This window comes from Lipophrys pholis, assembly GCF_963383615.2.
Source record: "Lipophrys pholis genome assembly, chromosome: 9".
Classification (NCBI taxonomy): domain Eukaryota; kingdom Metazoa; phylum Chordata; class Actinopteri; order Blenniiformes; family Blenniidae; genus Lipophrys; species Lipophrys pholis.
Genome location: NC_137639.1, coordinates 11,863,516 through 11,877,140, shown reverse-complemented (window position 1 = coordinate 11,877,140; position 13,625 = coordinate 11,863,516). Strand labels below are relative to the sequence as shown.

The 13,625-nt window shown below is 39.9% G+C and overlaps 1 protein-coding gene across 2 annotated transcripts; it reads right to left on the bottom strand.

Moving 5' to 3' along the window:
* Window positions 1-576: 576 nt before the first annotated feature.
* On the bottom strand, window positions 577-10,789 carry LOC308114684 (protein tyrosine phosphatase type IVA 3). Of its 2 annotated transcripts, none has more exons than XM_080471770.1 (7): window positions 10,374-10,789; window positions 6,690-7,125; window positions 3,792-3,929; window positions 3,523-3,615; window positions 3,318-3,448; window positions 2,921-2,995; window positions 577-2,337 (listed from the first exon to the last, which is right to left on the bottom strand). In XM_080471770.1, the coding sequence occupies exons 3-7, from the start codon at window positions 3,909-3,911 to the stop codon at window positions 2,220-2,222; spliced, it is 537 nt and encodes a 178-aa protein (XP_080327896.1). In that variant the 5' UTR covers window positions 3,912-3,929; window positions 6,690-7,125; window positions 10,374-10,789; the 3' UTR covers window positions 577-2,219. The 2 variants fall into 2 exon arrangements, with proteins under 2 accessions (XP_080327896.1, XP_080327897.1); XM_080471771.1 differs by lacking the exon at window positions 10,374-10,789 and adding an exon at window positions 9,868-10,012.
* Window positions 10,790-13,625: the final 2,836 nt, after the last annotated feature.

Genomic DNA, 13,625 nt, shown 5'->3' with positions numbered 1-13,625 from the left:
CAGTTCAAATACATTTATTACCAGCATTAGGCACATGTGGACTCATAGTTCAAGTTGATTATTTGATCACTTGATACTTGGTTATGTGATTCCAAAACAAAACAGATAGATATGAGAACACATTCTTTCAGAAAGTGCATTTTCTAATGAAAACGCTTTGATTCTTCATTGAGGAAGTTTGCTTTATAACCAGTACTCCAGTCAAAAAAAAGGCCTTCTCTCTTATTTCATTTACAGTATGTGTTTTTGATTTTACAGTGTGGTCTGGCATATGTCATGTTAATATTTCATTTTGTTCAATTGTCTTTTATGGATAATTTAAAATTTTAAAGGTTATCACTCTAAATTTACCTTTTAATATTGTTTTAAATTTCCATTACTGTCTTGTAGTTTCTGTTACCTTCTCCTTTCTTGTTTTGTCTTGATGTCTGTGTCAAGCTCTATCAATCTTCCCTTGAAGCACTTTGCCCCCCTACCAGCCTGCATCACATGTGCTATCTAAATAAAGTTTTTAATTAAAACTGCAAAATAAGAAAATGCAGTCTAAAACTAGCAAAACATGCACGGGAGGCAATTCACATATAAAGACAATGGCAAAACCTTTATTAAAGAATGCAAAAATGTACAGACATACAGACATTTACAGCTTGTTTCATACATTTAAAAAGTGTCTGCTCAGGTCAGTCACAGTGATCAACATCATCTAAAAATTGCCTGTTGCTCAAACCCAAAGTCATGCACACATTACATGAACAAGAAATATGCTATTGTCGTGATAAAATATAATTTTACCACACTAGCCATTTGTTTTTAAATGTTTCCAGTAAAGACTGTCCAACTGTGTCCACTTTAGACTCATTCTGAACGTCTGTTCAGGTTGAAAACATTTTTAAAGATAGATGAATCTATGATAAACAGCAGACCTTTAAAAAAATGCATGCTCTTTGATGTTGATGTTTTACCACTCTTTTCAAAATGAGCTTACAAAAGCAGTCCTTCACTCACATCATTCAAGAACATTTCACATAAAATACAAGTGAACACCTCAATACGTGTCTGAAACTTTACCTGGTCTAACCAGTGTGATGATGCACAGCCAATACGTGTGCTCATTTCAAATCTAAACGGCAATCTCTGCACATTACAGTCCTAAATTGGCTGTAGATTAAAACGCATAACCAGGCAAACTCATCAGCTGATGACCAAAAAAAGCTTCCACAAACAAGTAAAGACATATGCACATATATCTAGTCGTTGAAGGGGAAGTTTACTTCACGTTAATCTCAAGTCGGATAAAGTGATGAAATGCTTACCTCATATAATATTATTTACAACTAATTTACATATTTTTGTAAATTTATAAGGTGTTTGATATACACTTATTTCCTCTGTTATATTACAAATACGTCAAAATTTGACTAGAAATCAGATGCTGCAAACAAACTAACTCTCTTTGTCAGTAAACAAAAAATAACATAATGCACACACAGATATGTAAACGCATGAATTGAGCACAGTGTATAAAGCCATAATGAAACAGTGAGTGAAAAACAAAAGATTCGTACTGCTTTGTGAAAACTGACTTTTAGTGTATTTGTTGCCCCAAGGCGGAAAGGTCTGTGCTGAAGATGAGCCCTTATTTTATTTTCAATGCAGAGAGACGAGAGGTACTGGAAAGAATAATACAAAAAAATAAGTCTTCTTAAAATGTTTAAGTGTCTCAAAGGGTTTCTGTTGTCCAAAAATATTATTAAAAGTGGCTGTTAAAAAAACTTTATACCCTGATGTTCAAACGTACTGAGGTTGATTTGGGTTTGAGGTGTTGACAAGCAATTAGCATATAATAAAAATGTCTCAATCCATATCTTTTCTTGTGTCCCCATGGGTGCAGACATGATTTGTGATGCTGAACCTATGTAATCCTTCCCTTAAATTCATTGCACAACATCAACTGTATAATGCAGCAAACAAGTCCGCAAAATAATCACAAAAATGTAATTCTTTCAAATTAGGTCTTCAGAAAACTCTATGAAAATAACATTTTCGAAACACACGTGCACACACACACACACACACACACACAAGCACACACAAGCACACACAAGAGCTGATGAGTCTGTGAATATCACTTATGGTTTGTACGATCAGATTCCTGAGAAGTGTATTGAAGATGACAAGGTTAATGAACAGTGTGTGCGTTTGTGTGCCAGAGTGTGTGTTCACATGATGCAACACTTATTCTTGTGTGTGTGAGAGTCTTTGAAGCGGAGTCTCTGCTTCGATCGGTATTTCTCCAGATAGGTGAGTTGTTTACTGTTGATGGCTCCGCGACGCCTCCTAAAGGGCACACGTAAAAATATTCCATGGTGAAATATAGCACTAATAGCAGCATGCTTTCATGCATCATCAATGATAAATGTGATATTTCTCATCTGGTATTATAAAAACATTATTTCTCTTTTTCTCTTTGGAGCTAAATCTTATATCTGTATTTTATATTCACAATGTCAAGTTTTTATGAAATAATACTTAACCCTTACAGTATATAATTATACAGTATGTATTATTCTATTTACACCTTTCTCAACCACATGGACTCCATATCAGTAAAAAGTTATAAACATTCCTCTATTAACTGTCTGGTGGAAAACTGTATTTTTTATTGACGTATAGCAATAATATGTCAAGATAAATACATTTTGCAAATCAGATTTAAATGATTGGGGAGAAATTTTAAGGACCAAAAATCATTTACATATAACTTCAACAGTGTTTAGCTCTGAACTTATTTTGTTTGATATTGTTTAATAAAAAAAGAAGCTGCTTAATGAAACCTTCAAACCAAATCTGCTGCCTCTGTGATATTAGTTATTTCTGTGTCATAAATGTTATACGCGATGTTGTGTTGAAACGCACTTACTGTCTGATGAGTTGAATGGCATCCTCGTACTTCATCCCACTTTCGATCAGAGCCAAAGCAACAAGCACAGGAGCCCTAGAAGCATTCAGAAACAAATTGGTATGCTGGTGTGTGTAGAGCCTGTTGTGTAGAAAACTGTGTAGAAATTGTCTCTGTTGCAGATCGAGAACAATCCTGGTCTATGTGTTGGATATAAATTAGAAAATGAATGAGCTTTTTTTTACAGCCTGTATTTGCTATTAGTTACCCATCCTTTGTGTATGTGTCTTCATCACACACACACACACACACACACACACACACACACACACACACACACACACACACACACACACACACACACACACACACACACACACACACACACACACACACACACACACACACACACACTGACCTTCCCAGCCCTGCCACACAGTGAACAGCTACACAGCTTCCCGGATCCTCCTGAAATTTCTTCTTCAACAGACTCAACCAGTCATCAACCAGCTTACTGGGCGGAGGGGCCCCATCGTCAAAAGGCCAGTCCTGAAATAAAGAGAAACGTCTCGTGTCACTTTAGTACGGAGGTGTGGTGTGTCGCCCGTGTATTGAGACCTTACCACCACAGTGATGCCGTCTTTTTCCAGGGGGGTCTTATCGTAGGTGACGTCACAGACCCGGACCACCGTCGTGGCACCGTAATGCTTCAAATCCTGGAAGGAACACCATGAGGGGAGATAGTTCATTCCACATTTATTCTTAACCATACACTAATTAGAAAACTGAAAGCACACAAAATGACGCATTTGTAAAACTATATTGAAGTCTGTGGCAGAGAATATTGATCTATTGATTGTCCTCCCGTCACACAGGTAAACCCATTTCTTACCTCTATAAAGGAGGTGAGGGTGCTGTCTGTCGGGTTGTGTGTGATGAGAAATCTCATGTTTTTGTGGCACAGTTCCACCGGAGCCGGACGGTTCATGGTGGCCAGTGCGACCTTTGACATCCCAGAAGAACCTCTGACCTTTGTGTGTAAACAGTTTGTGGTTAGCCACGAGCTTCAAGACAGAGAGAAATGTTGTGCAAGTAAATTACAGTCAGTATTGGTTTTAAATACATGGGCTACATTTTAAGTACTTTCTGTTGATTGTGGAATAAATGAGTCTTGGCAAAGAAAAATACTGATCTTAGTTAAGTTGCCCACAGGGTTGTGCAAGTTACTTTAATTAGTGCATTGTAGTTTAGATTTAAGTTATTACTTGCTTCCATGGAGGTAGTCAAAATTTGAAATGTACTGAAAAATGAAAAGCAATGTGGGAAATAAATGTTTTGCATTAAGTTGCATTAATCCCGATGTTAGCCGTTCTTGAAAGAAAGAAACTGCGTGGAAATGAGAATAAGTTGCAACAAAACAGCAGGGATATGTTTATGTTTCATGTAGTAGTGTCATCGGTTCTTCACATCTATTTTAAATAGTCTTCACTTACATACGCACATTGCCCTCCTTCAGCAGTCTCAAATGACTTTACACTATTAATCACATTCTCAAAATGATGATGATAGCTGCAGGTGCAAGACCTCCATCAGGAGCAAATTAGGGTTCAATTACAAGCTCAAGGGCACGTTATATAATCAGGGCAAGATGGAGGATCGAACCACCAACAGTGGGAGTGGAAGACAACTCACTCTATCTGGAGGCACATCTATACAGAAACAGATTTTAATGCAAGATCTTGTAAAATACTCAAATGTAAGATACATAAAAACAGCGAGCAAGAAATAGGATATCATAGTGTTGCACAGCTTCACTAATTATAACTAAAAAACAAACATTGGCATGTGCGTGACTTGTTGTGTATCCACAAACTGGTATGCAGATTATTTATATCTCTAAAGACACAAAACTGCTTCTGCTGCTACCTTTCTGTAAACAGTGCTGGAAAAGCACAAAGAGACAATTTTCCACTCAAACTTTTGGCACAAATTCAAGAGAGCTTCCTTCAATGTCTACCGTAAATTGAAAATATTTGAAAACTGACACATTATGGAGTAAAATCCACGCTGTGTTGTGTAAAGGAGTTTGTGCATGTGTGCGTGCATGTGGCAAACAAGTGTGCAGTCCAACATCTGGTGTTTTCACCTTAACACTTGATTAGAGCAGACATGTGGCGTCTTCTCTATTTGTGTCTGCTGAGGAAAATTCATTAATTTTAAGAGAAAGACATTGAGAAGAAAATATCTTTATTTAAACATTTAAAAAATACATTTGGTGTTTTTTTCAAAAGGGCTTTCTCATTAAATTATGGGTATGTAATGGAACACAAGTTTTAACTTCTGGCATGTATATTGTAGAATTAGCTGTAATTATTCTAAAGGGGTCATATTTCGCAAAGTTCTTTTTCTAAATGTTTTCCAACAGTAATATGCTTCCTCATACCTGGAATGACACCCCAGAAGTGAAGAAAGTCTGTCATCTCTCTCCCGGGCTTGTTTAAATTTTTAAAAAGTGTTTTGCTCCAACGAGCGAATCAGAAATCAAACCCTTTATAGTGTCATCGGGGGTTTAGCCAATCCCAATCAAGGTAGGCCCCCTTTGGACCCTCCCACAATTATGCAGCTCTGCTCTGGCACATGGCACCACCAGAGGAAGTACTTCCTCCTCTTCCCAAGATGGGCATGTGTGGGCGGAGCCAGTCCAGCTCACAGAGACACAGCAGATTCAGAATGGAGCTCCTATGATCCAATATTCTACTGGATGAAAATCAAGGAAAAGCTGGATTTGGGGCAGTAAACTTTGAATACAATGTTGTTTGACCAACAAGACCCATGTGAAAGTGTTGAACAGCTGTATAACCTTTAACAAGAACATTACCAGGCTAAAGTTGAGACGTCCTTGAATATGAAAGTGTGTTTATGAGAGTGTACTAGTATAGTATCACCATGGGCCAAAGTAACACTTATATTTAGCCAGGATAACCACAATGAGATTAATAATCTCTTTTTCAAGTGTGTCCTGGAGAGCTGGGGGGGCTGAGGGTCTTCCTCGGGGACAACCGGAGCACCCAGAGGAAACCCACACACACACGGGGAGAACATGCAAACTGAAAACTGAAACATCCACACAGAAAGGCCCTGTGTTTGAACCCACGACCTTCTTGCTGTGAAGTGAGTGTGCTAACCACCGTGCGGTCTAACAAAACTTGATTCAACCAAATGTTGTGTTGTCAGCCTTCTCCAAAGCGGGAATGTTTGATTCTGGGTTGGGCTTTAGACTCCTTTATAAATCATTTGCATGTTCTCCCTATGCTTGTGTGTCGATCCTCTCAGGGTACAGATTCCTCAATTGCCTGTACTTCTGAATCTGTGTGTGTGTGTGTGTGTGTGTGTGTGTGTGTGTGTGTGTGTGTGTGTGTGTGTGTGTGTGTGTGTGTGTGTGTGTGTGTGTGTGTGTGTGTGCGCGTCCATGTGTGTGTCTCTCTGTTTGCCCTGTGATGGACTGGTGACCTGTTCAGGGTCTTGCATTCACTTAAATTCTAAAAACAAAAATCAACAGTGGACTACAGAAAACGATGAATCCTATGTGGGACCCACCACAGTGAAGGATTCTTGAGTGTAAATCCTGAAAGCTGATTTTAGTTCGTCCACAACTAGAATAGAAACAAAGATACCCGAGAATCCTTTAACCTGCCACATGTGAAATATTATAGTATATTATATAAGTGGTGTTAATGTGTTAAGCATCCCTACATGTAGTCCAGATCTGGTCCCGGTGGTCACGTCTCACCTTTAGCTCCGGCTGCAGCAGTAAGCTGCTGTGTCCACGTTGTCTGCTCTTCAGGAACGTCTGGACTTCCTGTCAGTTCTCAACTTTTGTAAGGTATCTTCTGATATCTGAAGTCCTGCAGTTGTAATGGTTTTCCCATCAGTTGACTGTATTATATAGTCCAGGAGGCTACAATGTGTCAGTTTTCTCTTTGTTTTTGTTTCACTGAATTTGTCCTTAGTAGCTCCCGCTTGCCGTCACTCGCCAGTCAGCTTCTCGTATGGAGGAGCTGCTTGTTACCCCATGAGCTGGCAGGTTCAGAAGACAAAGGCCAGCGGTCCTTGAGGGTTTATGGCCCCAGGTCCGCGTGGTGCAGCATCATCCTAAAGAGGGTCTAAATGTGTTGGGCGTGGCAGTAGTCTCCACTTTGTCGCACAAACTCCATCAACCAGCGGTTCTAAAGAGTAAAAAGAGAAAAGACAACATTAGTTTCTCGAGTATTAATAAACATAGATGTAAAAGACAAACGCACATAGGGACATCTGCAGTATGTGAATGCTCTATTTCAAGCCATGTGTGTGATTATCTAGGTTTCTACCTATCTGTCTTATCTAGAGACCTGACTCGTGTTATCCTTTAGGAGAAACTTGGGGGTTAGTGTTGTGCACTTTTGAACATGGAAGAAGTGGGATGGGGCTCGAACTACCAATATATGGTCTGGAAGATGATGTACTCTACAAACTGAGAAGCAGCTGTTCATATACAAAATCAGGACATTTGCAATAACTCTGATTTATCTGGGTGGACTTCTTTAGACGTAATATTTTAGCATAGACAACATAGCTTATAGAAGGCTACATTATAAATGAGCACATTATAACTTTAACTTATTACAACATGTCAGTTACGTTTTTGAAGAGAGAAGAATAAAATCTGCAACTAGTGGTCCATTTAATCTTTTCTTTTTCAGGTGGATTCAATCTATGTTCAGTCAATAACAACAGAAATTTTTCAGCAAGGGGATGTTTGTTTGTGAATCCTTTTTGGATTTAAAGAAGTTTGTTCCGCATCATTTGTCTTTTGATCAATACATTTCTGGACTGTGCATTAGGGGGTCAAAATATATGAGGAAAAACTCCAGAGTAGGCAATCATTTGTAAAAGTATTACGCACATTACCAGCTGAGAAATCAATTTAATTGTTAATTGCACTATAAATTCATGCTACGCATACAAACCCTGTTTTAGAATTGAAAATAAGGCATCATTATATTCAGGACAATGGGGAATGCATCATAATGCAAAGGAATAATGTTTCTGTTCGCTCTGTGTGACGGTATTTGTTATATCTTCTGATTGTTTACTTTGTTTCTTTTCTTACTTGATAAGACAAATGCCCTACTCCAAGAACACTTCAGATCCCGTTTGTAAAAGGTAGTGAGGAAACTTTAAGGTAATAATAGAAACGTCTGCTGAAGATATAGCCCGACTATAATAACTCTCAAGACAAACAACCAGGGAAAGCCGAGAGATAATCTCAGTAATCTGTGGCCACCTCTTCACCTCTTCACCCCAGACACACACACACACACACACACACACACACACACACACACACACACACACACACACACACACACACACACACACACACACACACACACACACACACACACACACACCATCTAGTTGAATAACAAAATCAGACCTTATGTGACACAAGCACAACAACATTATATCTAAACGACAGGACACAAACTACTTCATCCATTGTTACAGAGACAAGACAATGCTTTGCACAGATAATTAACTTCATTTTGCTCTACAACACCAAAAGATCAAAAAAGATAAGATTTAAACTTTTCATGGGCACTTCACTCTCTATAGGTATTTAGTTGGCATTCATGTCAGCATGACTTTATAGCCTATAAGATGACACGAATATTTACAGAGGCATACGGGAAGCACCCAAACAACAGCGGTAATTCCAATTAAAACTCAGTAAAGCTTCACATTTACCTTGGAGTGTTGTCTAGTTTATAAAAACAAGTGTACCCACAGGCTGGCTGCCAGGCTGTCTCCCAGTACAGGGGCTCCATCAGGTCCAAAACATGTTAAAGGGATAGTCTGGATTATTGAAAGTGAGGTTATATGAGGTACACATTGATAGTGTACTATCTGGAGTAGAGGAGTGTTAGCACCACTTTACAGGGCCAAAAACAATATGTTTTCAGAGAAATACAATAACAGGACTATGAAAGCGATCTGTACACTTCCAATATATTTAATTTTGTTGTAATCCAGCGTTGTTTGGGCAGAAACCACAGTTGTCTGTATCTTCATAGCAGCCAAGGTCCACTGAGAAAGGCAGCAGTTTCACTATTACTGCTCTTGTGCTGCTTTGCTGAAGGACAGAATTATATTTGGGGGACATTTATCTATTTTTCCAAGGAAGCTGTGTCGAGACCCCCTCCCCCCCGCCACCCCCGTGATTTACCACTGAGGCCTCACTCGGTTGATGTTACCCTGTGACGCTGGTGATTCGGGGTCACGGCATACTCTGGTGATGTAACATAAATACTGCAGTAAAGCATCCATTTTCAAGATCGGAGTAGATCAACAACTCACGTTAAATCCAATTTATGTCTGACAGCTTTGGTGAGAGCAATACAACTACTGCAGCTCCTCATCGAAGAAAAAGCTTGTCTGAGGGCAAAGTAAGGGGCTGAATTTACTCTAAACTTGTAAATATTGTTGTTGTTTGATTATCAAAAGACTGTGCTGTTTCCCAACACATCGTGTAGCTTTCAGTTTCTCCAATCTGAAGACATGCCAACTCTTATACTACACTCATTTATCCTTATCCAGTTCCACTTTTAATAATCCAAACTATTCTATCAGAATTAGTTCCTGATATACTGTTAGACACGAGTCCTTTTACTGTTCACAAAGTTTGCTAAGGTGCCTTCATTGTACGGCTGAATGAAAGACAGTAAGCCTGTATGTTAACAGAGAGGCATGTTAGTAGTAGCCTCAAATAGGATAAACCCTACTACAGGGCATTCACCTCTACTTCCAGCTAATACCCAGAGCGGAGGTTGACTTTAGCACATATAGCCATGCAAGTCACTCTGCAAAATAAATGGTGCTAAATACCTAAATGTGACTCATTTCTGGGAGTCTAATTTCCCCCCTCTTACCTCAGTGGACAGCTTGGCTGCCGAACAAGGAAATCCACAAAGTACCGACTGGCAGTTACACCAAAGTCCTGCAGTAGCAGCAGTCCTACAACAGTTTGAGTGCTGACATCCAACCAGCTGACTGCCTGTTATAGTAAACTCATGTAGACACTGAAGACCCACAGCTGTATTTATAGCTCTATCTATACTGGCAGCTGATTCTATGACACATCAAATTTTTGTGAGGAGGACTGTCTCCAGAGCGAAGAGACACTCCTTGTCCCCTCAGCCTGTGTCAGTGAAGTACTGTTATTAGCTTGATTACAATCTCTGGATGCAAAATACTGGAGTGAAAGAGATTTTTATGGATATGTCCACGGTCCTAAGTTCTGTCACATCAAGAAAATAGTCTCAAAAAGGTTACAAAACCTGTTAAAGCAGCAACACACTTGTGATTTTGTGACCGCACCGGAACAGTAAATAAATTTCTATCAGGAACAAATACATATACAAATGTATTTCCTTACCGCTTAGCTCTTCAATGTCATCTTCAAACACAGACTAAACATCCTTTCTTCTTCCTCTCTGCCACACTAAAGTCAACCAGCTGTCAGTGTTTTGATCTGAAAAGATCTGGAGGTCCACCAGTGAGAAGGTAAAGTCTGCAACAACCTGTAGCTGTGCCTGAGTATGACACTAAACTATGCACCTCTCCCTCTCTCCCTCTCTCCCTCTCTCCCTCTCTCTCTCTCTCCCTCTCTCCCTCTCTCTCTCTCTCTCTCTCTCCCTCTCCCTCTCCCTCTCCCTCTCCCTCTCTGCTCAGTGACCACTGCCATGTACTGTACGTGCCACTTGGTTGCTCTACCTTGCTTGTGGCAGCGCAGTGTGGCAGGCTGAGGATCTGCTGGGAGCTGGTCTAATCAGGCTGAGCAGCCATCTGACCCTGACAGCCCTGTCACCACCAGAACACTCCACAGCTAATGCTCTTAGAGACAGAGGAGAGGAGCCTCACCCCCCCCCCCCCCCCCCCACTCCTTCATCCACTCTAGTATTTTCTCCTTTCCCTCCTCAAGAAGCCACTTAAGAAGCGGTGCGCTCCCTTTCTTCTACCCGGCCCATCACCTAATAGGTCAATAATTACAAGGTTTAGTTGAGGAAGTCCAGCATGCAAGACAGAACATAGTTACGAAAATGGAGGAGGATCAATGTTTTTTTTTTTTAGTTCTTGCCCCTTTTGAAATACCACCTCAGAACGTTTCTAAAATAATTGGCCTCACACATGATGCAGGGACAGGTCTGGCTGAACCGTCTCTTGTTTTTCCTCCCAGCTTCCCTCTCTTCCCACTTCCCCTCTCATGAACTGTCTAAAAATAGACGGTCCTTTGAGCCACGAGGCAGATTGGACAAGACAACCTGTGGAGTGCCAGTTTCGTAGAATTAACTTTCCCCCAATGTAACAATAGTCCTGGTGTGTTTTTGTTTTCTTAACAACCAAGTCAAGTCAAGTCACAAGTCAAGTCACTGTGTCATCGCCACAGCAAGTCAGTCCAATAAGTGCAATTCTAAAAAGTGATTATTATTAACAGGTGTCAAGAAATGGCAATTAGTACCATTCTAAACAAATTTCCAAATAGTTTATTTGTTGTTGGTATTGTTTTTAAGTCTGTTCCCATTGCAAGGTGATGGTATGGATATGTGAGTCCATCCAGTCACAAGACAGTCACGGGCAGAGACTTTTTAAAGCAGAACAAGTATGGGCTTCGTCTCTCTATCAATCACTTTGAGTGGAGGTTAACAGAGAGTCCACCCACACAGCACGGTGAAAACAACCTCTTGCCAGCTAAATTTAGCGAAGCACTACTTGAGCTCTTTCCAGTGGATCACAATAAAGGTTGAATGTGGCCTTTTTCTGAATACTTTCTTGTCATTGGAGCTGTCTTTGATCTTTATCGGTGACAAGTATTTGGCCGTCGTGTCACGCTCCACTCTCATTAGCTTGTCATTATGGTAACCTATCACCTTTGTTATTTCAGAGAAGGAGCACAAATATAGACACAAGTGAGGACCAGCAGATTCCAAACACTTGGCTTGACAAAGGAGAAGAGAACAAGTGATGGAAATAAAAGACTTTATCATACTATACCATGGCTGTTTAATGGGAAATTATGGCAGTGCAATCAATATCTAAACATAGAAGTTAGAATAGAAGTTTGGACGTCTTGGTAACGTACTGTACAGTACACGAGTACAGCTGAGAGAAATAAGAACATGACAAGGTTAGGGTTGAGTTTATGAGGTGTATAACTTAGGTCACAGTTTGCGTTTATATCTCGTGTTTTACTTCTGCCTTGGTTTTTGCTATTTTTTAAATTCCAGTTTAATTCCAGATTTTCAAGTAAACCAGAGTACCTGGAGAAAACCCAGATGTTCACAGGAGCAAATCACAGCATAAAGGCTCCAAACCAGAATCAGAACCAAGGATTTTTATTTTTTTTGCTGTGAGTTGTTTTAGCCCTGCTAATTATATGTTTGAAGAAAAGAAATCTGCAACTCAAATTTCATGATATTTAAATATGACCTTTTGGAAGTTACAATAAAGCAAAAATTTTTTTTTAAATTCTCTAAATAACTTTGATATGTCTCTGGGCAGTGTGGCAGACTACAACAATACTTTAAAATACAATGAAAATTACAACCTTGATCACATACCTATGTGCCAGACACTTTTGCTTTGTGGACCACTCATAGATGAAAGTCTGCTAAATATTTGAACAATAGCAAATATCTTCATGGGTTACATCAGAGATGCTGCATACATGGACTCCTGATGTAACTGTGGTCCAATGCTCAAGGGCCTCCTATTCAGTTATGCTCAATCTGTTAACAAAAATACATCATGGCTGCCGCCCCATTTCGAATTGTTTCCAACTGTCTGTCTTCCTTCCCCGTCAAAAACAGGTCTGCTCCAGTGTGATCATGTTTTGATGCTACCCCGCTTCACTGTGCTGGTCTAAACAGGGTTACTGCACTGGTTTCTGGAAATATGAGCTGACATCCAGTAGGTCAAACCTCAGCTGGCAGTCTTGTGCTTTTTGAGGAGCCTAAAGGGCACTTTGGGCGCTGTTTGCGGCGCCTCTCCTGGCTACATGAGAGGAGTGGGCCGACCTGCAAAGACTTCAACAGCAACAGCAAGGAAATGTCAAAGGAAACATTCAAGCATTGTTGTCATAATCTAAGCTGTGCTGGTGGAAGGTGAATAAGTATGTCAACAGGAGTCAATATGAATACTGAATCAATATGTCAATCACACACACTGAAGTGGGGAAATCTATCACCTTGCTTTCTCAAGAAACTTGACTAATATGTGTTGTTTTTGACTTTGCAAATGTGTGTGTGTGTGTGTGTGTGCGTGCGTGCGTGCGTGCGTGCGTCTATATGTAAAAAAACAATCAATCATTGTTCCACCACAAGCACCATTGAGTCTAAACTTTCTGCATTTTACCTATGATTAAACTACAATAAACAAACCGTCTGAGAGCTAAGGAAATAGAAAATAAAAATGGCTGTGCATGCTTGACGAGTTTATGCAGGAGCTGTTGTTTTCTTTCTCAAACAAGTGAGTAAATGTTGTAATAGTAGATCCTTCTCGGAAAGCTATTCTGGGCATTATGCAACTATTGGCTGTATTTAAACCTCCTATCATCCCTATAGAGCAGTTCTAATCTGGCTCAGTAGCTCTCTGGTCCTAACCGGTTGTGTCTGATACAAACAAACTCTCC